Source organism: Apteryx rowi, unplaced genomic scaffold (genome assembly GCF_003343035.1).
Source record: "Apteryx rowi isolate R43461 unplaced genomic scaffold, aptRow1 scaffold_210, whole genome shotgun sequence".
NCBI classification, from domain to species: domain Eukaryota; kingdom Metazoa; phylum Chordata; class Aves; order Apterygiformes; family Apterygidae; genus Apteryx; species Apteryx rowi.
The window spans coordinates 1,438,139-1,465,981 of NW_020448420.1; the positions used below are offsets into that span (position 1 = coordinate 1,438,139).

A 27,843-nucleotide genomic window follows, 5' to 3' on the forward strand; every position below is an offset into this window, starting at 1 on the left:
ACGCGGAGCTCATGGACGGCGCCTATTTCCGCTCGTGCGCCGGCATGCTGAAGGTGGCCCAGATGGTAAGGGGCGAGCGGGGCGGGGCGGGGGCGCCCGCGGAGCACGCCGCCGCCTCCGCCTCGGAACCGTTGGGACCGTTGGGACCGCTGGAACTGCTGGCACCGCTGGCCCGTGCGCCCCCGTCTTAGTAACTCTGGCGGACTGTTTGGGGTTTTTTGTTTGTTTCTTTTCCCTCCCCTCCGGCAAAGGAATCGTTAAGGCGTTGGCGGGGGGGTTGTTGCAGGGGTCGCGGTTCGCTCGTGTGTTTTTCGCGGCGGTTTTTCACTCTTCGGCTCTTGCAGCTCTCCGGAAGGAGAAGAAGTCCCCGTTGCTGCTGCAAAACTAAACGCGCTGTCTGTCAAAGACAGCCTTTGCTTTTTCTGCAGGCAGGCAGCCGTGCAGATTTCTGTTCAGATGGGCGCAGATGAGCCTAGAATAATGCTGTTTGTGTGAAGCGCTGAATGGTGTTATTATGGTAATGATAACTAAAGGTAATTTTGGTATTAACGACCTTTTACCATTAATAATAATTAAAACACCGTGATACGAAGGCATTAGGTATTCCACATAGTAGTGGTAGTGGAATTACCTCATTCTTTAGCCTGAATGAGTTTTCAGGAGAAAATGTGGCCTGCTGCAGCACAGACCATAGGATTGCCAAGCCTGGCCGGCTAGTCCGGCTGGCCACATGTCTTTTCCGACAGGGACCTCCAGGCAGCACCCCAGGGCGGGATCTGGGAGAAGTATGGCTGCAAAGCAGAAATTCAAAAAAAAAAAAAATCAACAGTGGAGCACCACCAGGATTGGAACTGCTGCCTTTATTTGGCTCAGCACAGGAAACGTCGCTCAATCCAGATGCAGAAAGGATTAACAGATGGGTAGCTTTTTCTAGTTTCTGTGGTGCATAGCTATTCTTAATCCATGGAGTGATTTATCAGCTTAATTCCAGTAATGGCAGTGAATAATGACAGATGCCTAGGAAAGAGTATGGAAGACAACATGTAGCGATACCTCCTCACAATGTATTCTCATCCTACAAGAGCTTGTAGCTCAGTGACTTTTTGAGCTGGAGAAGTTGCCTTCGTGCTTGCTGGCCCTCAGTGTCTTTCCTTCCTGCATGTATTTGTCTAGTCATTTTTTGAGCCTGTGTAAATTATTAACATGCACAGAAGTCCTAAATTGCAATTAAAAGCTAGGAATCATTTTGTTCCAGGTTACAGTGAAGTAAAATCAAATTCTAAAGTTCCTATTGAAAAGCCACCCAATTTCTTCCAGTCCATTAATAGCCATGTAGCTTCATCCATCAGCTGCCTTTTGAAATGAGCCTCGGTAGCCAGAGATGCAACTGAATGTGACTGGGCATGGCTACCCGCACCAGCTGAGCATTTGTGCTGTGCTCGTGCGATCCCCGAACTGTCTCTCACTATGAATGCCATTCTGTAGCAACAACAACCGTTGTCTGGTGCATGCTCTTCAGTTGGGCTGTTCCCAAACCATCATTTGTATCTAGAGTAGCTTTCCAAGGGACAAAATAACAACAATAATGACATTCTCTTGAGCATGTGTCTACATTGCAAATGAACCTATAGTTCTAAAACCATAGACTTTAGACTGTGCTTTGCTGAATAGCTAAAAATGCGTTTATCATTTCCTTTTCACTGCTGTGGAAAAAACAATTCCCTTTATGGTCTAGAAATGTCTGCTCCTTTCTGAGGTCCGTCCTGCCATGTTTTCACTATGGCTATTACATGTGACTCTTAAAGCTGGCACAGGCATGCTTATTTGTGCTGAAGTTTTAGTTTTGGTGCACCTGTAAAGTGTGCGTGCACATACTTTTCATGTCATTACTTTATCAATGCTTTTCAATGTCAAATTCATCAGAATTAAAGCTAGTAGTTTTCTGCAGTGACTTTAACATAAGTTAAAATAACTTAAAATAAGTTGCTATCAGCACTCTTTCAACTTCACCTTCTTAAGGTTTTCTGCTTTCTAGTTTGCCCGTAAGTAACATCAGTAAGAGTGCATTCAGCTACCCCTGGAGCTTTGGGCAGATAAACCTCTTTTAATGTGACATCATGATACTGATACTGTTGTCTTCTGAAATAAACTTTGAATTTGCTTAGGAAATTATGCAGCAGTGTGTAGAAATAACCAGAATAGGGCAGTTCTAGATGAAATGCACCCAATCAAATACAGTGAGGTAAATACTTTCCTAATTCTCCTTTATTTCTTTCAGAGAGTATTTCCACTCAGTCCATGGGTCCATTTGTATTAGCGAGTAATTCTTCTTGTAGGAAGTGTCCGCAGGATCTGTGCTTATAAAGAATGTTTTATCGTAAATCTAGAAACACTCCTGGATTGGTGTTAATGTGGCTGGTAGGCCTGCAGTCTAATTAGGAAGGGAAACCATTATGCTGACACAGGACCAAGGTAAGGTCTTTGGGATAGACATATATCCCATTTCATTGCTTTCTGGGCCTCTGAGAGGTCATGGTTTTGAAAAGGGAACACTACTGTTCCTAACTTCTTGTTCTTCTTCGATCCCTTTTACCAGGAAGTGAATTATTTGAGAAAGAGCAACAAAGAGTCATTATTTCATCATTTATAGTAATGTTACAGGCTGTTTGCAGTGCTTGCAAGCTAGAAAGTTTAATTTATATAATTTGATTGTATATATGCATGTATGAAATAATTCAAATAGATGATATCAATATGCTGTGGAAATTATACCAAGAAAATAGAAAATGTCACAGCTGTTCTTCTGTAAGAAAGGTCTTAACACAAGGACTAAAATTCAGCAGTTTCTGGTAAGATGAAGAGGCTGTCTGGCAATCTGATGATAACTGAGTTGATGCTAGTGTCTACGTGTTACAAGTGCTTTCTCTTCAAATTCTTCTGGGCGTTTCAAAAGCTTGTGGTTGGCAGTAGTGCCTAACATAGACTGAAATAAGGAAGTACAAAATGTGTTTCTTGCCTTTAAGCCTATGTAAATTCCTTTACTTTTCTCCTATAGAATTTCTTTAATCTTGCAGAAGAATTACACCTTTGAAAAGGCGGTACTTTTTATGCATTGAGTTCCTAGCTTTCTAATACTTTGGGATGTTTTATAACTATTCTGGAAATAAAATGGAGGGGAAAACATTTGTCATTTGTGTATTTTGCRTACCAATAAGACAGTTTGGAAGACGTTTTTCATGCATGTGTCTTTAAAAAACAAAGGACAAGTAAAATACTGAGTCTTACGAATGTTAGCAGGGCCTCCATTTTCAAAATCCAGTTTCTGAGTTGGCACTATGGTTTTAACAGGAAGTTATCAAGTGTCTTTGACATTAAACCCACTGATATAACTTGGTGATGATGAATATAGCTGGATTTTGTCCTTTTTTTTTAAATTTGGTATTTGCAGTTTTGCAAAGATCTTTCATATTCATGGTGTTATATACAGGATCCAACTGAGGCCCCATGGTTCTATAGCAGCAGTGCATTAAGTCAGTCTGTGGGTGCATGCATATGTGTGTATAATGCACATACCCTAAAGAAGCTGGATAACTTGAAATTGAGCCTGCTCAGCAAAATTGCTATGTGTGGCAATTTTCAGTAGCCCACACTAACTGTGCTGATTTGTTTGAAGCATGTCTGCTCCGTGTCCATGCTGCTCCTGACTTGTTTTATTGTAAGACTTTCTAGGTACTTGTGTTACTTAGCTTGGCAAGTTCTCAGTAGATGGGTTCTTGGTAGCCTTTCAAGATCTCTTGTGCCCTTAGGAACAGCAGTATGAACGTGTGTCCATGTTGTCACCAAGATGACTGAGATGGTGTTGTTTATAGATTTAAACAAGTCTGGTTCAGCTGAATTTAATATGGAGCCCTTGTGTGCCTTTTGTGTTCTTGCAACCGATGTCTGGAGGACGCCACAGACATTGTGTTGGAGTAGGTCCTGCTTTCGGTCCTGTCTCTTTGTTAGTATAGGTCCAACATCATCTTAAGGAGAGGTTTTTTCAGTTGTTCTTGTCCAGTGGGAACAGCCATCTTTGTATCACCTTACCAAAGTCTCTGATGCAGAGATGTACCAGAGTGTGACCAGGACAGACTGAAGAGAGAAAAAAAGTGTTCAGAGCTTGTGTGCACAGGGAGAGCATTTGTGGCACAGGATGTGCTTGTGCAGGGCTTTCAGACTTCTCAAACCGAGGATGACTTTGTTCCTTGCTTCTGGACTCTGAGGGGCACAAAGGTGGCACATGGCCTTTTTTGCTTTTCTTTCCCCCCCTTCAGGTTGGGCCAAGCTAACTTTGGCCACAGTGCAGACCGAAGGCTGTTGTTCCCACAATACTGCTATTGTTGCTCAACAGACAATAGTTCTGGCACAGTAAGCACGGCTTCAGCTTATAGAGTGTTAAAAACAGTACTGATACTTTCAGCTCAGTCTGAACCAGGAAAGAGAGGAATGCTTACTAGGTATAAGAGAAGAAAATCACAATTACTTTCTCAAGATTGCAAAAAAATTTTACGAACGATAGCAGGGTAAAAAAGAATAAAACCAATAGAAGTTGACTTAACAACATCATTTTTAACTTGATAAAAGTGCTAAGGGGATAGCAAAAGATAAAGCTTTCCTGCTGAGTATATATTTCATTTTCAAGTTGTGTCTTGACAAAAGCAATTACATACTTGATGTCTTATAATTTTGCCATACTTGATGGCAAATAAGGCAGTCTTTAGTTCTAATGTGAGTAACTTAGAAGTGTGCTGAAACTTCTTTGGGTTATTCCTATACTAACATACATTCAAATAATGCTATTCAAGAGAATATAAAGATGTCAAGCACTGAAAGCTAGAAAATGCTGATAGTTAAGTTGCTGGAGCCAAGATCAACTTCTGGATCTGTTGGATGAGATCAACCAAGTTTACTGGAGACCTACATTCAGAAGATATTAAAATATGAAAAGAAGACACAACCTGTTACTAGAAGAAAAAAATCCTGATCAAAACCATTGATACAGGAAAAGGCGATTCACAAAAATGAGCATTGCTGTTTGGAACAATTTGAGAGTTACTCAATCTTTTCTCTTGACTTTGAGCCTGAAGTGCCTTTCCATCCATGGAGGGGATTCAAGTAAATCATCTAATTCTTTGCAGCAGTGTGTCGGTGACTCTGTGGTTTTGTCATGTAGCAAATAATGCTGTTCTGTCAGAAGAGAGAAATTCTGATGGTATACAGAGATGTTGAAACTCTAAGCTTATCTCTTGCGCCTATATAGATAGTATTTTCCCTTACTATCACTCTGTCTGTAGTTCTTCCAAGGGAAAATAATGGCCAGAAGTAACAAGCTTGGCTGAAAATTGCTAGATTATAACCTACAAAGCTTAGATACAAACAGTTCTGTGTTGTGCTTGACTTTTCATCTCACTGATAACAGAAAACATGAAAAATTATGCCTGATGTGGCCATCAGCAAAGTCGTGACATATTATACAAAAAGTCTTATTTTGAGGCATGAAGGAAGTAGAAATTTCACATTTGCAAAGATGATAATTTAGGAAAACCGACCCCCAAACTGGCAAGTATCTTCAGTCTTCAACTGTGTGACAAACTGTTGTCTAAGCAATAAGAAACGGGACTTTGCTTTTTAGCAGCAAAGTTATTCTTTGAGGCCAAGGTGAAAGCTATATGTTGTAGCTGCTGATTGCTTTTCTTGTTCTGCTAGAAGCTGCTGCAGTGAAGGGAACTTCCTTGGCATGCTGGTCAGAGAGAGAAAAATGTTTCACTGAAGTCTAAGATGGCTCCAGATTAAGCAGGAGCTCTTCAGTGAGGAATGATCAAGCCTGGTAATTAAAACCAATAGGTCTGGGAAATCCTGTTGTTATTTCCACACTCAGATCATTGAAACCCACTGGCTTGGCCAGCTGTATTTTTTCCACACCTCTGCTCTGGGTGGCCACTTTACAGTTTCTGCCTGGGGATTTGCATATGAGCTGGGAGCGAGCAGTGTGTGCTCCCTGTCTTAAGCAAGGAGTGCTTGATGGTGGGTTGGCAAGGCCACAGTTTGACGATTTAAAACTTCAGAGGCAACACCAATTTAAGGTATTTTCCTTTTCCATCCCACCTCTGTGCTTCCTCTCAATTGTGGTGATGCAGCTGGTTGTAAGGTTACACAGAAAACCAAACAGGGAACTGATGTAGCTTTACCTCACCTCTCTTTTCTTTTTTCTTCTTTCCCTGAGATTTTTTTAGGGTACAGTGCAGCCATGCAGGCTGTTGTCAGCAAGAGCAAGTGGCTGTGGTATAAGGGCAAGGGGCCACATAAGCCTGAATTGGCTCCGTATGCTTCAAACCACAAGCTAAGAATTTAGTCACTTTTCTTTCTTGGGCAGGGGAAGATTTTATTCTTTCGGTTTAATTTCTGTCTCTTTCAGCAAAGAAGAGACTAGTAATTATTCTGATATTTAAACTACTCTAGAGGGCTAAGAATTGACTCCAATACATTTTGTAAAAGGACAGTAGCACTCTTTGTAAAACACTGTAAATCTCTGTTCCGAATGTGTCAGTGAATGTTTTATCTGTAGCCCAGAATAGGCTTCCTACGAGCATGAAGTTGGAGCTACCTTGCATTGCTCAGTTGACCCATCCTTTAGGGTTTGTTGCAATACACTCATTAGCAACCTTATTGCATGTAGTGCTTTATGTACAGAGGTGACTGAACAAGAGCTAGCAAATCTGTTTTCCAAAACCAAAAAAAGGAAATGAAGCCTAGAAATTTACCACATCACCTGAGACATATGTTTAGTATGCTTGAAAGAGCAGAGTGATGTATTATCAGTGGTTTCCTGGCCCATTTGTTTTATGGGAAGTTAGATTTGCAAATGCCATTTAAAAATTTTAATTACATGTACATGGTGTCTGTGAATAATTGAATGTGGCAAAAAGCATGGGTTCTTACTGCCCTGTGACTTTCCTTTGAGAAGTGCAAATGCTGTCCATTCCCTCTCTTCGCTGTCCTTGAAGATAGTGGTCCTTTGAAAATCCTCCCCTGCCATAGAGAAATGGAAACCAGGGGATCAGTCCTTTGAAAGTGTGGTCTTTTAGCAGCTTGGATGCTGTAAATAGTAAATCAGGTCTTGTGAAGCAGATCCTTTGCAGTATTCCCTGGCTGCAGATCTTGGAACAAGCTCTCATGTCTCAGCATGACCCAGAAAAGCTACAGACATATCTCAGTGAGGGCAGCATCCCTGAGAATGAGACTTGGTTATGTAACTGCTTTGCATTGCCTGTGTGAAGCAGTATTGTCCCCAAAAGCCAGACAGTGTTTACTCACTATGAGTAAGTGTTTCCTCTGCCTCTTCCCCGGGGAGTTCCTGTGAGGTATTCGCTCAGCATTGTGGTTGGGTGTCTCCTTCGTGCTGTTTTTCACACCATGTGCACCGTGTCATTGTCCTCCTGTTTTGTGGTGAGATGGGAAGTGCACAGCAGCCAGAAGTTGCCACTTTCTGTACACAGAGATCAAACTCTAAAACTGCCGTGTTTTCCTTTGCACTCTCCTGTAATCTTCCTCTTTTTTGAGTAACTTCAGATGCTTAAGGGATTGTTAAAGCTGAAACAATTCCCTGCACTGTGATGGTGGTAATTTGATGAATGTAATGGTGAGTACAGATATGTCTGACTTGTCAAAGCCAGGTGACTGCAGCTTTCAAAGCCAAAGCAAATTTGGCTGCTGTTCTTGCAACACTAGCAGTGGCTGCTACATTTATGGCTTCCTCTCTCCTGCTCACAGCTTGACTTAAGGAAAATGGAAATGCAACAATGACAAGATTGAGAAGCTTCTTCAAGAGGGACTTTTCTTGGAACATTTTCATTCTGCATTGTGTCATTTCTGAGCTCCAGAAACATGCATTGACTGCTGGAGGAGAAGTATGCTGTTAACCTGAGATGACCGGCAGCAGTTGCAAAACTACAGAAAAATTTAGCAGATTTTCCTGCAAGTCTGTAATCAAGCTTACCCCAGAACTGGGAAGGCCACTTTGAAAGCTCTCTCATCTATGTGGRAAATCCAGAATTCCCAGTTGCTGTTTGTCACCTGCTGGCTAATAGAGCCTGTAGACTACTTGAGTGAAGCTCCCTTGTAGACTTGTGAGTGCTGTTGCAGCATGTTTATAAGGCCTGCCAGTCTCCAGGCAGTCACTGAAAGCTGTCAGTTCAGCCAGTCCCACAGGGGAATCTCATCTATTTTCATTTTCCCCCTCATTTATTGTCCTTAATTTCTGCTCTGGCTCCTTGCCAATCATCAGTGTTTGCACATAGAAAAGGTGGTTCTCTTGTGCACTAAGGCACAGTGTAATCCATCAGCCCGGGTTCGCTAGTGACAATGCTGGTTGATCTGGAAATTGCCATGATGTTAGCATTTTTGGGAGCTCTCACCTGTTTTCCCTGATGAAAAGCATGATGTGCCAGCACAGCTAACAACTTAGACCTCCATGATGTAAACAGTCCTCCTCTTATCTGAGAAAACCTTGCTTAAGGCTCTGTTGCCATGGCTAACAAAACCTTTGCTGGAGATGACAGATAGGAACTTTTCAACTGCTGTCTATGCAACTGCCAGATGACAGTGTGGTGTTCTCTGGGGCAGGGAAGAGCAGATGGCAGGTGTTAACTGAAGATTTGAATCAGTCAAGCGATAAATGCCTCAGACAGTGAGAATAGGTTGTGTTGTGAGCAGCATCTGTAAGGGCAAGTGATGAACAGATTGCTTGCCGAGGGTTAGGAGGCACAAGCACTGAGACCTTCGTGAGCTGTTTGCAAGGTATTCTTTATCTCAGTAACAACTTTCAGGAAGATGAGATGCCTTTTTTGTGCATCTAGTTTGATAGGCTGCTAGCACGCTTGTTGCCATGAGATACGGTTTTCGTATTATACGTTCCTATTTGAGTTTTAAGTAGCTGTGTGCTATTAGATGCGTATTGGATATCCGGATGAAGGGACAAACTCTGCAGAGCTGTTGTGCAGGGCTTATGGATGTTTGTTAATTATAAACTTTGTATACCTTGGGCTTCAAGCACACAGCCAGTCTGAGGATTTGGTTGGCCAGCCAACCTGGGCTCCTTCTCTGTAGGTGGTATTGCCACACATGGTTGGTAGATCTTATTTTGGACAGCTTTAAATTTTATGTAGAAGAGCACTATGGCTAACAGGTGAGGATCAAGCTCTTTCTATATTGTATATAACTTAAAATATGGGACTTTATTGGGTTTTTAAAGGGCAAGCAGTACAAATATCCCAAGCAATGTATGCTGAGAATGCTTCAGAGTAGGGTTTGAGAGGTGCTTTGCTCCTGCAAGGAGCTCTTCTTCCCAGCAGACTAGGATGATGTATGGCAGGCGAGGTGGGCTATCTCCTGCCCCCTAGGCAGACTCCTTCTCCAGACCCAGGGTTGGTGAACTTTGTTGCTGCTCTGCATCAACAGCTGCAAAGGATGAGATTCTCCAGCAATATTTATATCCCTTGTGTGTCTTTGTATCTCCATGGCATGTATATTCCTTTAGGTCATTGCTGTTTTCCCTTCTGGATGAAGAGACACTCTTCTGCCAGTTCTTAAGACAGCTCAAACCTTTTAGCTATCAACACCCCTTTTTGTTGGCCTGCAGCTCTCTTCTCTCAGTCCTTTACCTTCTCGTCTCAGAAACACCTTTGGTGCTGAGGCAGTCTTTCTCTGTTCACACAAACCTCCCACACTTGTGAGCTGTCTCTTCTTGTCATTCTGTCTGTATTTGTCTGTCTCAGGTTTACTGGACAAAGAGAACAGTTAACACGGCTCTCCATGAGGATCTAGATGTTGGAAATGTTTGCCTTGCAGAGGAGAGAAGTAACAATCACCATTTGCTGTGGAGTTTCTGAGTCTGCAGAGACTTGGTTATATTCGTCCCTCCATTTTTTTTGTTGCTATCACCAGATCCTTGTCTTAGCATTAGATGACTCTGGAAATTCAAGTCTTTTACAATTTTTTTACTTCCTATAGTTTTCTGAGGGATAGTTTTCATATAGGGATCCTCCTTACCATGAAAAGGGCAGTCTCCCACAGTGGAATGAAATATGAAAGGAGCAACACACCTGCATGCTCTTTGTAGCAATCAGGTAGTCTTCTCTAAATGGGCAGTTGGCTTGGCGGTGTGGGGTGCAGGTTTCCAGCTAGCACCACAGCCAGTACCTGGCCTGGGAGAAGGGCAGAAATCATAGGCTGGGCTAGTGATTGTGTCTGTGCTTCTGCAGAGAAAACCAATCATAGAGGATATGTTCCTGCTCTTACCTGGAACTGCAAGTTCATCTATAAACTTGGGGATCATGATTTGATTGGGAAGATGGGAGAGGCCAGAGGATGGCAGGCTAGCTGTTACACAGGGGCCAGTGCCTGCACAGATAAGTAACTTATTAATATATGGACAAGCTACGTATTCACAAAGTATAGGGGTCTTCTGGCTTTGTTCAGAATAGTATCATTATGCATTGCGGGTATCTGAAAAGGCCTCTTTGAGGTTTAAAGGAAAGCTCTTCCCAAAAATTAAAACCCTACTAGAGCATTTGCTGCATTTAAAATTCTATTTGTATCCTTTGCAGGCATGCTAAAAGTTAGCTGTGCCATTAATACTGTTTTGCAATGAGTTCTGTGTATTTTGGGAACTGTTTGTGACTTGTATATGGCTCCATGTTACTCAATTATTTCTTACATATTGCTGCAATATTTTGAGTTTTGTGGGTGTGTCTTTTTATACAGATTGGAAAAATTTAGTGATTTTACAGTTGAAATGTTTTTAATTTAGTTTGGTTTATAAAACAAAACAGAACCTAAATCTGTTAATATTCTATTGGAGAGAAAAGAAATAAAATGAGGAGATTGGTGTTGGTAACAAGCTTGCATTGTTTTTTGTTTTTTTTTAAATTAATTCACTGCCTGATCAGGATACAGCATGTTCTTTGCAATGGAATTATAAAGTTCTCTCAGTAAATAACTTAGGGTATTGCATGGTGTCTTTCAGTGTGATGCAGTGGTGGTGCAAGCAGCTCTGGGGACTGAGGCAGGGGCAGCAGGGAGAAGGGAGTTAAGCTGACAGTGGTGGAACTGAAGTGCTGCACACACTGTGACCATTGGTAGGCACAACTTAAGCGTAGCTGGTCATTACAAAGTATTGCCTTTTTAGTGATCATGGCTAGCATCCCATAGCAAGGGCTCTTTAAGAATGTCATTTATACTGGCTCTGTGACTACCTCACATGCTTTTTACCACTGAGGCCTGTGTCTGAACAGATTAAAAAAACCTTCTTATTAATAGATAAAGAATACCACCTGGCTGTAATTAGGATAGTCCTCCTATCTGAATCTTAGAGAATCCGAATAAGATCGGTTCACTGCCTTCTCACCCTCCCACCATTTTTATCTTCAGTAAATAGCCTGTGGATGGTGGTGCACAAGAGAAATCACTTATCTGAGGCCAGGCAGCCTCTATATTTTAGCAAAGCAGCCAGACGAAAAGGAAATCTGCCCAGACATGGGGGCTGAGAGATTATTGTGCAACCAAAGACTGACAGCTTCATAGAACTATGCACTTGCAGGCAGCTGATTTCATCTGTCATTAGTGAAGTTTTAAATTGACTGGATTCTTTATCTTCTTTTTCTCTTTTTAGTGGAGGCTCAGCTGTTACAGCTCGCATTTCCAACACCACTCTAGAAGAAGAAAATATTGATTACAGCAGCAGACAGCTTTGTTGTTTAAATGAACCGAACCAGTCTTGCATGAACTACATTTGTAACCTTGGCCTGAGCTTTGCCCATCTTCCTGGTTTGGGAAGCTGTTCAAGCAAACTGTTTGTTTCCATCCAGAAAATCATAATTAATAATATGCATGTGTTGCTTCCCTGTGTTGAGGTGTAACATTTGGAAATGTACGGCTGAAGTCAGTGACATTGCTCCTCTGTGTGAGACACCTAAACAGTGCATGGTTATCCTAATTGGCACGCTTAGGGTTGGAAAATTCCACTCACTATCTTGGCTGTCACAAGCTGGAAGCTGACTTCTTTCATTAAAAAAAAAAAAAAAGTATCTAGCTCTTACATTGTTTTTTAAAAAAGCTATGATAAAATTTGGATGCAACTCAGTGCTGTCCCTTGCCCCAAGTCTGTAGACAGACAGCTTTTGTGCTGTTGCTTGCACTGGAACTTGGGGAAGTTTTAAGAGAGTGGAAATCAGCCGCTTTTTATCAGTTTCACAGGTAGTACTCAGGATCATCATCTTTTCAGATTCACTTTGACTCATATTGTCAGGTAATCTCCTTTCTTTCAAAAGTTAATTGGTGAAGCTGTTTTCTGGTAGAAAACTCAAGCAAGGTTGTTCAGGAAAAAATATACCAAAAGATAACTGGTTCCCCAATTCCTCCTTTTTTCAATAATGAGAAAATGGAAGGAGGATTAAAGCAGTGCAAAGGTTCACTAGTGCTCTAGCAGTTGCAGCAGAAGCCCTCCTCTCCATGCCGTTTACAGCATCTGGGGGAAAAAAAAAGGCTATTTATGGTTTCTAGAGGGTTAAATTGTCAGAGATGGATGGGAAAGGAAAAGCACTTTCAGATTTTCCAGATACTGCCAACTGCAAGTTGAAGATTGGTGAATTAGTGCTCCTGCCTGCAGTATTTGTACAGCTGAATCCTGCCCCTTCAACTTTTTCTCCTGGATGGTGCTCTGAAATAATGTGATGTTTGCTTGTGCACCTGCTTTTTAAATGATGCTTTTGGCTAGTGGGCTTCTAAGACTTATAGTTTCATATGCACTTTGCCTGGCACTGTCACCAAAAAAGAACATCCTCGTTTCTTCTTCTCCTGGCTGCTTGTTCCTCTCTTTCTGTCACCTTTCTTCCTTCACTAGCCCAAGAGTTGGTGTTGCTGCACCATGAACTGGATTAGAGAACTGATACAGCTTGACAAATAATTCACAGACAGGCAGGCGTGTGCACACACACACACACACACGCACACATGCACACATGCGTGCACACACACACTCATTTTGTAGCCACGTCAGTCCCCTGATTCCATTCACCATATAGTACTTTCTGCTGGTACCACACAAAGCGGCAGAGTAGGAAGGGTGGTAATTGCTTTTGGAATTGACAGTGTTGGGTAAATGGATCAAACTGTACCTCACTATTGGAAATAATTTTTTACCTAATTGCAGTGCAGATCCTGATGCAAGGGAGTGGGGAAGATAAATAGTATATATTAAAAGAGGGAATTATGGCACAATTGCATGTAGAGAGGGAAATTTGGATCAGGGAGAATGAGAGCTATAAAACAGAGGAAGTATGGAGTATAAAGTAGGGAAAGAAAAAAGGGAATAATGAGTAGCATAAAAAAGGAAAAAAAACGCTGGAGGCAGAAACTAAGACACAATACAATCTCTTCTGGGAAAATAAAGCAGAAGAAGAAGGGAGTACAGTCAGGAAAGAAGATAAAATATTCTAAGAAAAGCAAGAATGTGGTTGAAGTTCCATAGCAAAATAATCAAATGAAAAGATAATGCAGTGCTGGGTGGACTATACAAGACAATGTATATGTCAGAGTAGTTTGCTACCTCTTTGAGATAAGAGGTACAGTGTTTCTCTAGAACTGCACACCTCAAGGCAGTTTTGCTTCTTATTTACATAGTTTCCTTCCTCCAGTTTAGCTGGCACTTCACATCTTGCTTTCTGTATAGAAAAAGAAATATTATCCATAGCTAAAAGTTACACAGTGATGGGAATGAAATAGCAGTTTCAGCCTATCGGTTCAGGATATGATCTTGTGATTGCAAAAACCACATTCAGTTCCCTTCTGAGATGAAGATTATTATTATTAATACTATGGAAGCAGCTGGGAGTCCCAGGCAGGGAGCAGGCCACCACTGTACTGGATGTTTTACAGACACAGAGGGAAAGGATAACCATTACTCCATAGTCATTAATGGAATTGTGAAAGAACAGCTGGATGCAGGCCAGTGATAATGTGCATTAAAGAACAGTCAGGAATGGTCAATAGGATGAACAGTGGCCTTAGCATTAAATGTTATGCTTCCAGTTAGAAAACAGGAGTTTACTGGGGATGTCTTTTGTTTTTTCTCCAACACATGGTATCAAAGTCTACTGTAAGTAAATAACTAATTAGTGGCAATAGATATCACTTACCATTTTACAGTGAGCTAGGATACTCACTTCTATTTATCTTGTATGGTGCAGTGGCAACAAATCAACCCAAAAGCAACACGCCAAAAAACAACCTTCTTTTCCTACTGTTGTACTTGTTCTGTGGCTCCCTCCTTGGATGTTTTAAGATTTTTCCATAAATATTTTCACCTTTGCTTGTTTATTACATCTGTGGTCTAGGGGATTTTTTTGATGGGCATCTGTTCTCATTCACACTGTAAAGGAAAACAGTCATCTTGACCTAGAGGTTTATTAGCAATGCTCAAAATTTTTGTCCTATTTTACATATCTGAAGTGTTTTAAGGGTGAAAATCTTTGACACAATGCATAAGAAGTATTTATTAGCCCTCATTTGGTGGATGGGGGAGCTGAAGCAGAGAAATTACATGATTTACTCAAGTTCAGACAATAAAATGGTTATAAAACTGGGGTCAGAACACAAGAGCCACTGATACTCAGCTCTTGCCTTGGTCTGTCATCGTCCATGAAAGTGCATCTCTAATGCTCAGAACATTAGGCTTTCCTTTAGAGCAGGATATTGTTAATATTGGGGATCATTCTGGATTTATACTTCTGCGGGTAGGTAGCTGTGTCTGAAGAAAATTTAGTTCGTTCCAAATATTACAAAAGAATTAAGTATCAGTAATAAAGCCAGAGCTTTATTACATCTATTACAGCAGGACAGTAGAAAGAGATAGTATGAAGTACTCAAACAGATTTATTCTTGGGTTATAAAATTGTTCTGTGGTCAGATAAGGTGCCAGCCAGCATATGGGGACAGGGAGGGCAATGTGACAAGTCCTTTCTTATGCTATGGTTCCTTCATTATCCTCGGGGCATTATGTAGGAAAGTAATATCTGTAATCACTTGACTGTTGAGGATGCGCTTCAGCCTGGCCACCTTAGAGCAGGTGATTCTCCAGTAAGCCTGCTTTAAACTTGCTGCATTGACCCAGGTTCTTCCATCTTTGCTGGTACACTCCAGCACATTTACTGTTTATTTGTCATAGTGTGGGGGATGCCAGCCCATTGCTCTTGAGATGTGGATGACTCTGGGGCAGTTTTCCTTTGGCCCATGTGACTGGCAGCAGGGCTGGCAGCAGTCCTGAGTGCCCATGGGAACTGCAGATTCCTGCAGGTGGGAATCTAGCCAGCAGAGATGCTGAGGGCTGTGTTGCTGGGCTGCTCTGGGTCCCAGCATCATGCCCAGTCCAGTCCTGGGAAGCTCTGGTGTTTGGAGCCTAGCTTTTTCTGTTATTGCTTCTGCTGGACTACAGCCAGCCAAGAGCAAGTGCAGGGAGGTAGGTGGAATTCAAACCATCTGAGTCCAGGCATTCAATGGCATCTGGGCCTAACACCAAGGGCTTTTTTTCCGGTGTGCGTTGGCCCTGGGAATAACTGGGAGGTGGGTTTTTCTCCTGTATATAATCTCCTTGTAATATTAAAAGGCATGATTCCTTTCCTTTCTTTTAGATGATATTGAGTTTTCCCACAGTGGAAGAATAACTGACTTGAAATGTTGGTAGAGATCTTCCTGGGGTTTTGTTTGTTTGTTTTTGTTTTTATGCAGTGGAACAACAGACTTTAGATGCTCGTTTCTTGACATGGACAAGAAGAAATTGAGAGGAAAACAAGTGGATCTTCTACAAAGTGTTTCCAGGGAACACTCCAAGTAGCATTCTGAAGTGCAGGGAAGGAGAATTTATTGCTCTTGTCTAGTCCTTCCCTCTCCTTTCCAGCCTGAGAAGTACAAAATGAGAGCATGCCGTTCTTAACAGATCGGTGTCATCTCTTGTTGTGAGCATGAGACACATAACTGGATCACACCTCACATTCCCCACATGGCTGGGACACTCAGGGTGGTGCTGCCGCCCCTCTCCCACCTGCCAGCCTAGATGTGGCTGTTTGGCCTGGTCTGTGCCTGTCATGTCTAGGGAGTGGAGTCACAACACAGGGGAGAAACCACAGCAGCAGGATCTTCAGCCTTGCCCTCAGGAGAGGTCGCTTAAAGACAGCAACAGCAGCATAATCCCTGGCCTTCCCTTTGTTGTGAGGTGTGAGATTTCTCAGCCTGTATCCTGCTTCCCGTTAACCTATGAGGAACTTCAGAGATCTGTGCTTGTTCACCCTTTTTTAGGGGCCGTGGATTGGCTTTCAAAGGAAGACTGTATCAGGAAAGAGAAAATTACATTTCATTTTTGGTAGAGCTCTGCTCAAACCAGAATGGAGTTTAGGCTTAGGAGCTTATATCAGTGCTATTGAAGAGCCCTCATTTGCCACAGGCATGTTGCAGAGATGTTTGCCTTGTCTCCAGCACAAAATAAAGAAGAGAATGGGGACTTCTGTCATCTTTCTTCCATAGTGTCTGATCTGTTTGTTAAGGTGCTGAGTGTCTCCTGGCAATTGCTGCCTGCCTTCAGCTTGTGTTGGCTTCACTGGGAGATAGTTCCTGAAATATCCCAGTGTTTCTAACCACTCTTCATGACGCACTTAATGTCTGGTCCAATGGAAAGTTAACAAGTGGATTAGTTTAACTGAATCAACTTCTGTAAAACAGAGAAAATATGGAGCTTTATTTAAACCAAAAAATCCCTCCTTGGAGTTGGTTGATGCATATTTTCTTTGTGTTGGTTCAGAAATCAGAAGGCATTTAAACAGTATTATCTTACAATGTCTCCCCTACAACTTGTGTAATGCAGCTCTGAAGCCTGGTTGCATTTGATGGAGCATACTGAAATCTTCTAATGAGAACTACCATTATTTGACCTGTACTTCTGGTCTGACTGCCTTGTTGAGTATGGGTCACAAGTCTGCTGCTTTCATAATTTGCGAAATATTATACTGAAATGGAAATGTCAGTGCCCTGAATTTTTGTGACTCTAGTTTTTATTTCTAAGATCTATTAACCTGCTTCCCTGAGCACAGATGCATAAAGAACAATCGTAACATTTGATCATTTTATTACTTTTTTACCATTCATTTCTCTCTATATATACATCCATATCTCTGTACCACAAACTGACTTCTGAAGTATATGCTGAATTGTATCCCAGACTGTTAAATATTAATGATTTCATCAAGTTTTCTGGAAACAAGCCGTGGAAAAAATAAGATATACTCATCACCTGCTATATCATGATAAACTGATATCTGATGAAGCAACTTTGATATTTGGCACATTTAAAGAAAAAATAATACTGTGTGGCATTACTTTGGAAGGGTTTCCATATGCTGCTTTTGCTAGTGTTCTTTTTCAAACAGTGAGTTTTAAACTCTGACTGTACCTGCTAGCCATGCAGACAATATATTGTGGCAAACAGGGTATAGCTTTATGTAAAGTTGTTGGTCTGGTCCCCTTTGTGTCTGTCTTGTGAAATGACATTATGTGCCTCTGATCAGAGAACCCTCTTTAGAAATTGCATGTAAATCTCTTCTCATGTGAAATTTGTGCTAAAAAATGAAGTTTTTGAAAGAGATATCAGTTGCCATGCAGTGATTTCTTCCTACCTATGTGGAATGCTTAGGCACATTGGAAATCAAAGAAAAGAGAATCTTTGCTAACTGTTTTTCTAATTGTTTTAATTGGGAAGCGCACCTACCATGGAAAGCATGCTTGTTCAAATTCAAGTTTCTACTCTGCTTTTAGGAGTGGTAGCAGATTCTTCACTGACTTGTACGTTGTATCTTCTTAGTTCTAAGGATTATAGCACCTCAGATGAATTTTCTGATCTTATCCTTGGCTTGCTCACGTTTTTCTTTCTGTTTGTTCTAAAACTTGTATGCCTCCTGCCAAACAGAAAAAAAAAAATACTATTATGCTTCCATGAAGGTAAAGGACTAGATCTGGTAAAATAATGATTAAACTAAGTAAGGTGGGTTTTTTTATTTTGTTGTGTTTTACTAGTGCTTCTTATTATTTGGATGGTGGTTGTACTTCAAGGCCCCAGGCTTTCTTATCCTTTGTACACATTAAAAAAATTGTCAGAGTTAACAATTCAAGTGTGAAATGAGCCAATAGGCAGATTTAACAATTCTGTAAATTAGCTCTTCCTTCTCAATTTATACAGTGCAGCTGAAACTGCGAACAGGTTACTGTGAAGGCACCTGAATAAGGGAGACCCCTTTTAGCCTTTGATGGTTAGAGAAGTGTTGTCCTCATCCCACCTTTATCCAAAGTTTGCTGTGAGTCCTTGTTGAGTCTTACTGTAGAATTAAATTTCATTAGTGTTTCTTGTGAAAATATTGGCACTTAGGACTTCAGGTGTTCTCCTAGATTACTGGGTAAATGCCCTGCTGTTCTCCCTCTTACTGCACAGGTTATTGAACAGCTTGCTCAGATGTTTCTTTGCTTGACTAATGTTAGGATTCAAGAAATCGAGATGGACAGTCTGCGGCAGCCTGAGCCAGTCTGGTTACTGGCTGCTRTTATCCTGCCAGCTCAGTCCTCTCCTCTCCCCTGTACTGAAACCCTCCCTTCTCCCTCGCATTGCCTTGCTCACCTGCCCTGGGTGAGTGCCTGAGTCAGGAGAAAGCTATTTGCTTTTTCAGTAGTTTGATTTTCTGCTGGCATAATACTCCAAGGTGGCTCAGCTCAGGTGAGTGCAGGAGTCAGTACCTGACAGGCAGTGGGATCAGGGTGGGAAGGAGAAGAAGACAAGGCCATGTCCTTCTGTGAAACTCTTAATGTAGACCTGGTGTATGTAGACATAGATTAGATAAAACTTCATTAAAATGATCTCACATTTGAAGAACTGGGCCGGAAGTATTTAAATTCTGAATTGCAGAGAGTATTGCTTTCTTGTCTTTTAAGAAATCTAGCATCTCAGCAAGCTCTGCCATGCACAAGATGTGAGATTTCCTACATCTAAGTTTACCCAGGGGCTAGGCTATGACCCCTGGATTGAGAGCCAGAGAACAGGCACAGTACAGACAGAAGCAGCAAACATGCAGGATGCTGCTAAAGGTGTTTCACTCTTAAACCAGAGGGCAGGAACATAGCTCTTTTCTTTTGGGGAGACAGGAACAGAGCAATTTATTGTGTTTTCAAAGGCACGTGTAGCCTCGATTCTTGAGAAGTACTGAGCGTGATCTGGCCCTGCATCTCAAAGTCCTGTCTTCTCTACCATACACCTGTTTCAAAGGTGGGAGGAGGAGTAAGCTTACATTTACACAGAGGCCTGTCACTGGCTTGGACTGAGCATCACTTACAATGCTAATACCAACTACTTTGACTACCACAGTAAAAATAGTGGAGCTCAGCCAGATCTAACAATAATTTAGCCACTTTGAGTGGAAGAGGATCCCAGAGCACTGACTTTTTCCTTCGGAGCCACCTTTTTGAGGTGGTTCATTGTCACAACATTGATGCAGCTGCTCGGATGGAGTTTGGCCAAGATGGCAACGTATTGTGACGATCCTTGTGTGTATAGAGGTTTTGGTTGCACCAGAGGGTGTTTATGTTTTGCCTGTCCACTTGGAACTTAGCTGGTGAAACTCACTCAAAACTGTGACAGGTGAGAACCTAGGCTATGTTGTTTGGGTTTTTCTTTCTTTTAATCTTGCTTAAATTATTATGATAATGAATGCAGTTTGTTAGATGTTTGTGCAAGAAAGGAAAGTGCAGTCTTAAAGTGCAGGCTTCCTCAGAAATTTTTTGAATATCTTGGATGAACACTTAAACTGTGAATCATTACTGCTCCTGGCAGACTTTGGATGAACTAAAAATGGTAGTGGCGAAAAGCACACATTGCCAAAGTCTGTAATAAGAAAATGTTTAGGTGTATCCTGGCCAGATTTATTTTTATCACACAGGTTAGCCAGGTTCGTAAAAGCATGAAGATCAGTAAAATAAATAAGTAGCTTTAGATTAAAAGGGGGGGAGGGGAGAAAGAGCTTTTGTCCTGTGTGAGCCTACTACTGACAGAAGTTGTGCAATAATGCATCACGACTTCATGTGACACTGTTAACATATGAAAGCTTTACAACTGTTGTGGCAGGGGATGGGATGAATTAATCAGTTCATCAAATGTTTATATTCTTTCCTATGATACTACCTTACAGTCTGCCCTTCTGTAGGTGGTAGAAAAGGAAGGGTGACATCGTTAGCTCAGTTGCAGTCAGGTCCTCCAATTTTGCAGGTGAGAAATCTCACTAAATGGAAGTAAAGGCACATGTGTTTGCAGGCCCCTTCCTTTTTACAGCTTTCAGTGGTTTTTGACTGCATTGAGCAATCCATATCCTGTTGAAAGTCTGTAGGATTTAGATCACTGATGCAACTCCAGATTTTTAATGGCTCTTCTCTGTTTGAGACCTCATTTATTATACATAGAGACTTCTTCAGGTTGGATTTCAGGTTATCTGAGACTGCTGCTTTCCTTCTAGCAGTTGGCTTTTTCCTCACTCCCCTCTTAATGGTTATTTTAGTGCATTGAAGGGCAGTTTTCTAAAATTATCATACTTTTTACTTTGTCCTCCATTTTGTTGGGACCATCCAATTTGCTTTAAACCTGTTTGTCTTCAGTTTCTAAATGCTATTTTGTTGTGTTTAAAATCTCTACAGCCCTCTGAGCACCATTCTAAACATTTTTAATGTGCATTTTATCTTTCAGATCTCACTGCTAGTTGGATTCATCAGTGTAAATAATTCTCAGTGGACTGAATACAGTGCGTACAGCTACTTTCAGATTGTCACCATGTGCGACTTGGTTATGATTTTGTTCTTCTACATTGTCCACATTTTCAGAATCTACAGGCTGCTCACTTGCATTAGCTGGCCACTTGCGGTAAGTCAGTTAGATGGGCTGGATTCCTTGCATCTCTTGTGGGTTGATCTCTAGATTACTTAGTCCATTTTTTTATGCTGTCACACACTGATCTGCTCTCTTTCAATTTTTTTTTTTTATTTTGCCTTGCATACAAATCCTTTGGTTGCTTTTGTTGTTAGTATTCAGTTCAGCAGGTGCTGTAATTTTAAGTATTTTGGATGATTTGAATGTGATCCTGCTTTCCCTTACATAGATACAAATCCAGATTTACTCCAGGGAAGGCAATAGTGTTACTCTGAGACAATTGAAAAGAGGTTACTGATAGTCAAGCCTTCAGCAGATGGGCCCTAACTCAGAAAAGTGCTTAAACACATACTCCTCTTGAAAGCTATGCTTGAGTGCTTCTTCACTTCATGGAGGGGGTTCATCTTTTGGATCAGCCTAGTGGTGCTTTCTCAGGTGTAGGTGACTGGACAGGTCCAATCCCAGAGTAATGGGGTGAATTAGAGCAGCTAAGTGGTTGTTAGAGTTCCTAATCATTAGATTAGAATTCATGAACTACATCCTGTCCCAAAATAAAGCCTACATGTGCTAAGTCAAATGTGACCCTTTTTGGGTATGGTCATTGGTAACTTAAACAATAGCAAGAAATAGGCCTTATTGCTATAGCCTGTCCATTCCTAGGGTATCCTGCAGGATGTTCCTGCCTCATTCCTCCATTTCCCCAGCACATCCACCTCTCATATCCTTGCAGAGAACTAACATGATGCACAGAAGATGAAACCTGAACCTTGTCAGTAACTTTGGGTCAGGTCAGCTAACAGAAGAGTCCTTCATCTTTACGTGGGATCACAGATTTTAACAGCCTCTTAGAACATATGTCTCTTATGCATAGTGACATGTTAGTCCCACTGATAAGAGATTAAAGGATTGGGGAAAGACAACCAGAGAGATGTAGACAGAATTCTTAAATTCAAGAAGTGGTTGGATAGCTTTTAACGGAAACTACATTTGAAGTGTGCATTGCTGTAACAGGACTAACATGCCATTTTGACCTCTGCATATGCTGCTGAAATGCTTTTGGTTTTTGTTGTGGTGTTTGTTCATCAAATGTTCTAGAGTCACTAGTATGTTTAAGGTGCTAAAGTTTGTGGCTACTCAACTTGAGATAGTTTTATGGGGCGTGACTGTGTATTACTCTTTTACGACCCACCTCCTTTTCGGTTGAATATTTAAGTGTCTTTAGAACAGACTAGGAAGTCCCATAAGAGACTGTAAAACTATGACTAGTGTTTGGCTGAGCTCCCTGGCAGGATCTCTACCTTGCAATCGGAGGTGTGATTTGCAGCCAGTAAAATTGCAGTGGTTCAGAAGGTTGCTCAGAGCTGACATCCTTCTCAAGCTGGGAAGTATTTCTTCAGAGTGGCACTGTCCTGATTCTGCCAGGGGTTGCTCCTCCACATATTTTAGGCTTTATCAATTCTTCTGCACCTTGGCCTATTCCTTGGGTTCCTCAAAAGTAGTGGCCTGTGTACACTGCTTTATTTGGTGTCTCTAGGGAGACAATGACATACCTAATTTGCCTGTTACATCGTGGACTAGCCAGAAAGCCTCCTTATGGAAATACTAAAAGTTTATTCTAACAAGGTTACAAAAGAGGAAAGCAAGTTGCAATTTGAGAACATACTTTATGAGAAGGATCCTCTTCAGCTGTTTTAACACCTGAGCTAGCAGAAGGAAGCTGCCATATGGTACAATAGACCATTTCCCTTCTGGAATTTCCTTCAGCAATTTTCTTTTGAGACTATATTCTCTTTCCATTGATTTAAGAAGGAATCTCTCCTCTCTCTTACACCTGGCATTTGTTTGGCTCATACTCCTAGTGCAAGGCAAATGCAGTAAGCAGACATCCTTCCTCTGCCCCCCATCACACAAAGGGAACAACCTGTGCTCATTTTGCAGAATGAAACACCAGTATTGTTCGCTATAAGCTTTGTGGGGATTCAAAATCTAAATCCACAGATAACTCCTGCTTATAATGAGACCAAATTGACTCCTGGACCAATACTCCTCAGACTAGAGAAGAGGTTGAATATTGTGCCTCAGCATTCTCATCTGAATAACCTGTGGCATCATGTTTTGCTGCATAACTGGCCTGCAGGCACGCTTACTGACTTAAGGCAGATTTTCTGAAACTTTGATATTGGTTATGAGTGTTTGTGGAGTTGTGTCTTTTGTGGTTCTCTCCTGTCTTGGTTGAAGTAAGGTGTTAGTAAATCCAACAGTAGATTCACTGCTTGCTTTCTAAGATTATCAGATGTAGAGGCATTTTGTTTTTCTCTTATGTAAATATAAAAGTTTCGCCGTCAATAATGTGCCATGTTGGATTGAAAGGATTGGGTCCATACCCAGTAAGGAGATGTAATTCTAGTGAAATCAGTGGACCTGAAGATTGGCCCTCCCTTTCAAACAGAGTCATGTATAGCACAGAACTCACTCAGAAATTGTTTTTTCTCTTTGCTTGTTTTACAGTTGTACTTTTTTCTTCTGACTGATGTTTTTTTCCTTTGGGTTTCTGAGTGACCTCTGCCAAGTTGTTTTGATTCTAATGCATATTGAAATGCTTTCCTGATAAGCTTTTCTTCTAAAGCAGGCTACTCTTGTCTTTATAGGAGTTTCTTCATTATTTAATCGGTACAATTCTGCTTCTCATTGCATCGATTGTAGCAGCATCCAAGAGTTACAATTTGACTGGACTCGTGGCTGGAGCGGTAAGACTGTGTTTTAGTCTTGACATTTTTTTAAATTGAAATATGTATTAAATAGAGCATCATAAATCTATTGTTGTCATTTTATTTTCTTAGACTTGCCTTGCCTGTGTCTTAGTGGGTGAACTACCTTCTAACTCATTTCAGTGCATGTTCTGTAACATAATGCCAACAAAAGGGGCTGTTGTGTAACTCCAGACCACGGAAGTGGGTATTTGCCTCATCAATGAGCTGAAACCAAAGGCTCTAGCTTTAACACATAGAGACTAATGTATTTGAAGGAAGAATTAAGACAAGTCACTTTTGACAAATCGCTTTTGTAGTGGCTAGAAGTTACTGAAAACACCTCACCCCAGTTCTCTGCATTTGATACCTACTTGCTCCTGAATAGAGCCCTGTTCAAGATCATTTCTCCTGAGCTAAAACCTTCTGTGGTCTTGGGCTGATTTACTGGAAGATGTGCTCTGCCTCTGTTGGCTGGAGGACTTTTTGGAGGTGTTAATGGAATATGCATCATCTAACATTCTGTAAATATCTGGGTTTTTTTGTTTTTTTGTGTTTTTCTTTTTTTTACACAGACTTTTGGATTCCTAGCTACGATCCTTTGTGTTTTAAGCATATGGTCATCCTACAAAGTTTCATGCATCACTCAGTCAACAGGTAAGTATTATGCTTAGTACCTGCCAGGTGCTTCCCAAAACGAATATTTATATTTTCCTCTGGCAGTGTCTATCTGTGGAAGGATTTGTTAACATCTGTTCCTTGTTACTCAAAGTTACTCACAAAGCAATAATTCTGTACTGTCAGTCAATGCAGATGTATCACAACTACTGACAGCTGTTAACAACTAACAAATGGAGCAAAATAACTTGCTTCTAGTAAGCAGTGAATGTATTGTTGCCCTTTCTTCTCCCTCCCCCAGCCCCCACCAAGAGAAGGTTTCCTGTGTGTTCTTTAATCTAGTAGATGAATTTGTTTGTGGCAACCCAAGTGACACTGGCTTCCTTTTCAAAGATGCAGCTGTATGACTCCTTTCATCTCAGCAAAACGTCTGTGCCTTACTAAATAGGATACCAAAGAGGAGAATCCACCACTGAGGAGAGAGCGTGGGTACTTTGTACTAACCTGGACAAGTGGTAGCTTTGAAGATCTACTTGAATGCCTATACAAAACAATGTTGGGAACCAAAGGTTTTTTGTCCCCTCCTTGCCCCCCAAAAGTTTATAATGGAGAACCTGCTTTTTCTGAGCTCTATAGAGAAGGACTACTTCTGTCTCACAAGCTGGGGTGGGGTCATATCCAGCTATTTGCAATAAGTGCATTTAAAACTCGTTTGGAGAGCTGTTCAGTTCTCCTTCCAGAGGGATGGAAAAATTACTTCTGATTTCCTCCATCTGTTTACAGAAGGGAAGTCCTGCAAATTCCTACCTGGTTCTTAACTTCCAAGGATGATTCCTTTAACAAAGGAACTGTGACAAACCAATTTGTGCCTGGATAAGCTAAGCCAAGTCTTTGTTACCTCTTCCTATCACAACCATGGATTATTTTTATTATCAGCTCAGCCAGCATCAAAAATTATGAACTGCAACTTGGATAAATCACTGCAAATGATCCCTCCTAGCCCCAACAGTACGGTAGGATTTATACATGATGAAAGCAGGTTTTTCTTCATGAATTTTTATCATTTATTATCAAAGATTATTCTTAAAACTTGTCTCTGCCAAATACAGGAAAATATGTATCCAAGAATATTTGTGTAATGGTTTGTGGGCTCTTTTTCTTTCCTTTTCACAAATACTCACTGGTAAAATGGATGTCTGTAAGACCTGTTCTGTAGGAAATTTCTGTAAAATTCCTGGAAATTATTATTTTTGGAGTCTGACAGTGCTTATGGAGTCCCTTGTGTGTAGAACAGTGTACTGCTTTCTCTGTCTTGCATGAAGTTTGTCCCTTCCTCCGTCTCTGCTGGGATCCATGTTTTCAGAGACTCTATTGAGGATTTCAGAGCCTGACCAGGCAAAACAGTTCAGTTTAACCCAACCTGATATTGTTGCGCTATTGCTCTGCTGTTTCTATGCCACTTTGAGGCTGAGACGATTCTGCTAGCTTCTTAGCAGCTGCCTCTCTCTGTCCTTTTGCAATCCATTTCTGGTGAGCTGGAAACTCTTTGAAGGGCAAAAGGGAAGCACAGGCCTCTCCTCCTTAGTGCAGTTCCGTTTTGTATCTAGCTGTGAAGTAGAAGTTTTAGTACTAAGTTAGTCTGTTCTGTCTGGCCGTGACAGTTCAGCAGGTTTCTGCAAAAAATAAGATTTATACAGGCTACCAGGTCCACTGTGGAGGTAAGCAGCATTTTCTGGCCTGCTGTGCATTTTTCTATTTGTCTGAAACTGCATAAATACTGGTCAACAATTTAATGATCCTGTTGTAGAAAACTGGATTGGCATGGTAGATACGTAGGGATACAACCTCTTCTTTTCACTCTTCTATTCCCCCAGAGGAAACAGAAATGCTATATTTCTCTTGGTATCTCCTTCACCTCCTGAGAGAAGCGCTCAGATAGATATTAGGCACCTTCACAAGCTTTCCCYGATCGTGCCAACCATGTGCAAAACAAGTGTCTGCCACACACAGCTTGCATGCTACTGAGCCCTCCCAGCTGGGGTTTCTGTGGGGAGAAGCATCTGCTAGGGATTTGAGCTGGAGGCTGAGCTTTGGGTGAAGAAAAGGCTGTTCCCACTCTGCCATTTGCCTCTGTGTGGGAAAAAAAACCCTTAGGGGAATTTCATGCAGTCCAGCAACCAAATAATTCCTGGATGACACTCTGTGATCACCCAAAGAATATGTTTTGATGCAAGTGCACTTGTACATAGTGGATCAAGAGAAGTAGGTTACAAGGTCCCCTTTTGGTTTTGTGCCAAAGATGCAGGGCTAAGGTATGTCTGCAGCTCTTGCTATTATGACAGTGCTGGGTCCAAAGACCCACCAGATGCTCTTAATGCAGGATTTTTTCAGGCTGGCAAAGTGACATTTCTGCTGGCATAGGTTTCTCAATTCCCCCAAATCCTCCTTGTGAAACATGTCTACCAGGAAAAGCACAATTTTGCTGGTATCACCAGCTTTACCAAGGGGTATCTGAATGACAGCCCTGTCTGATGCGGACTGTGGCACCTCACTCATGTAGTTATGCCAGCAAAAGTGTTTTGAGTTTTCTTTAGTGTCAGTCTCGTTCTGAAAGCTCCATCTGTCTGTGACTTTGTCAAATATGGAATTCCAGGTGTCTCTTAAAAATAAACTATGTTTGCTATTTGGATGATGTAACTGCTTTGAGAATAAGATTGTTGTCTTGCTCATTTTTTTTCTTCCTGTACTAAAGCAGTGGTTTTCTATCTGGGGAGGGGCATAATATGTCCTGTAACTGGAGGACAAAAGAGATAGGAGCCGCAGAAAAAACTGTCTTCCCCTTCCCCTGTGTGCGTGGATGTGCTGGTCTCTGACTATGCCACCCAAACGTTGTCCATCCTCTTCAACCCCGAGGTAAGTGTAGTATTTTCTTTAAGCCAGCACAGGTGGAGTTTGGGGTTCAGTTTTTGCTGAAACTTAAAATACAAATTTTGGGGGAAGAAAATGGGTAGTACAAACTGTTTCATACTGCAAGGGAAGATGATGTTTGAGCTGTGGGAGTTTGAGACAAGGCAGAGAGTGGGTAATGCTTTTGTGCAGGTAGAAACTGGGAAGGTGAGAAGGGGAAATGAAACTATTACAGAAAAGAGGAAGGGTGGCTCTGACAAGCTTGAGGACCACAGTGCTGGATGAAGACGCTGCAGGTTATGTGACAGCTTGCACAATTTTTCTTTTGCTCTGAAATGGCTGCATTTTGCACTATGTGAAATACAGAGGATTGGGTTCTTCCCTCCTAAAAAGGCTTAGGGAACAAATCACTATGTGGGGTAGGGAGGGGATGGCAGGGCATGAGGGCATTGATGAATTAGTTTCATGGTGTTAATTAAGTGGGCTGGGGGTTGGCTGATGCTCCAGGGAAGAGGACTAGGAGCTTATTAGGAC

The 27,843-nt window shown here is 41.5% G+C and overlaps 1 protein-coding gene across 1 annotated transcript; it reads left to right on the forward strand.

The window, feature by feature from the left end:
• Positions 1–497: 497 nt before the first annotated feature.
• On the forward strand, positions 498–27,114 carry CMTM7 (CKLF like MARVEL transmembrane domain containing 7). The gene is made up of 5 exons (XM_026064213.1): positions 498–517; positions 20,858–21,031; positions 23,686–23,784; positions 24,360–24,441; positions 24,796–27,114. The coding sequence occupies exons 1-5, from the start codon at positions 515–517 to the stop codon at positions 24,807–24,809; spliced, it is 372 nt and encodes a 123-aa protein (XP_025919998.1). The 5' UTR covers positions 498–514; the 3' UTR covers positions 24,810–27,114.
• The last annotated feature ends 729 nt before the right edge of the window (positions 27,115–27,843 follow it).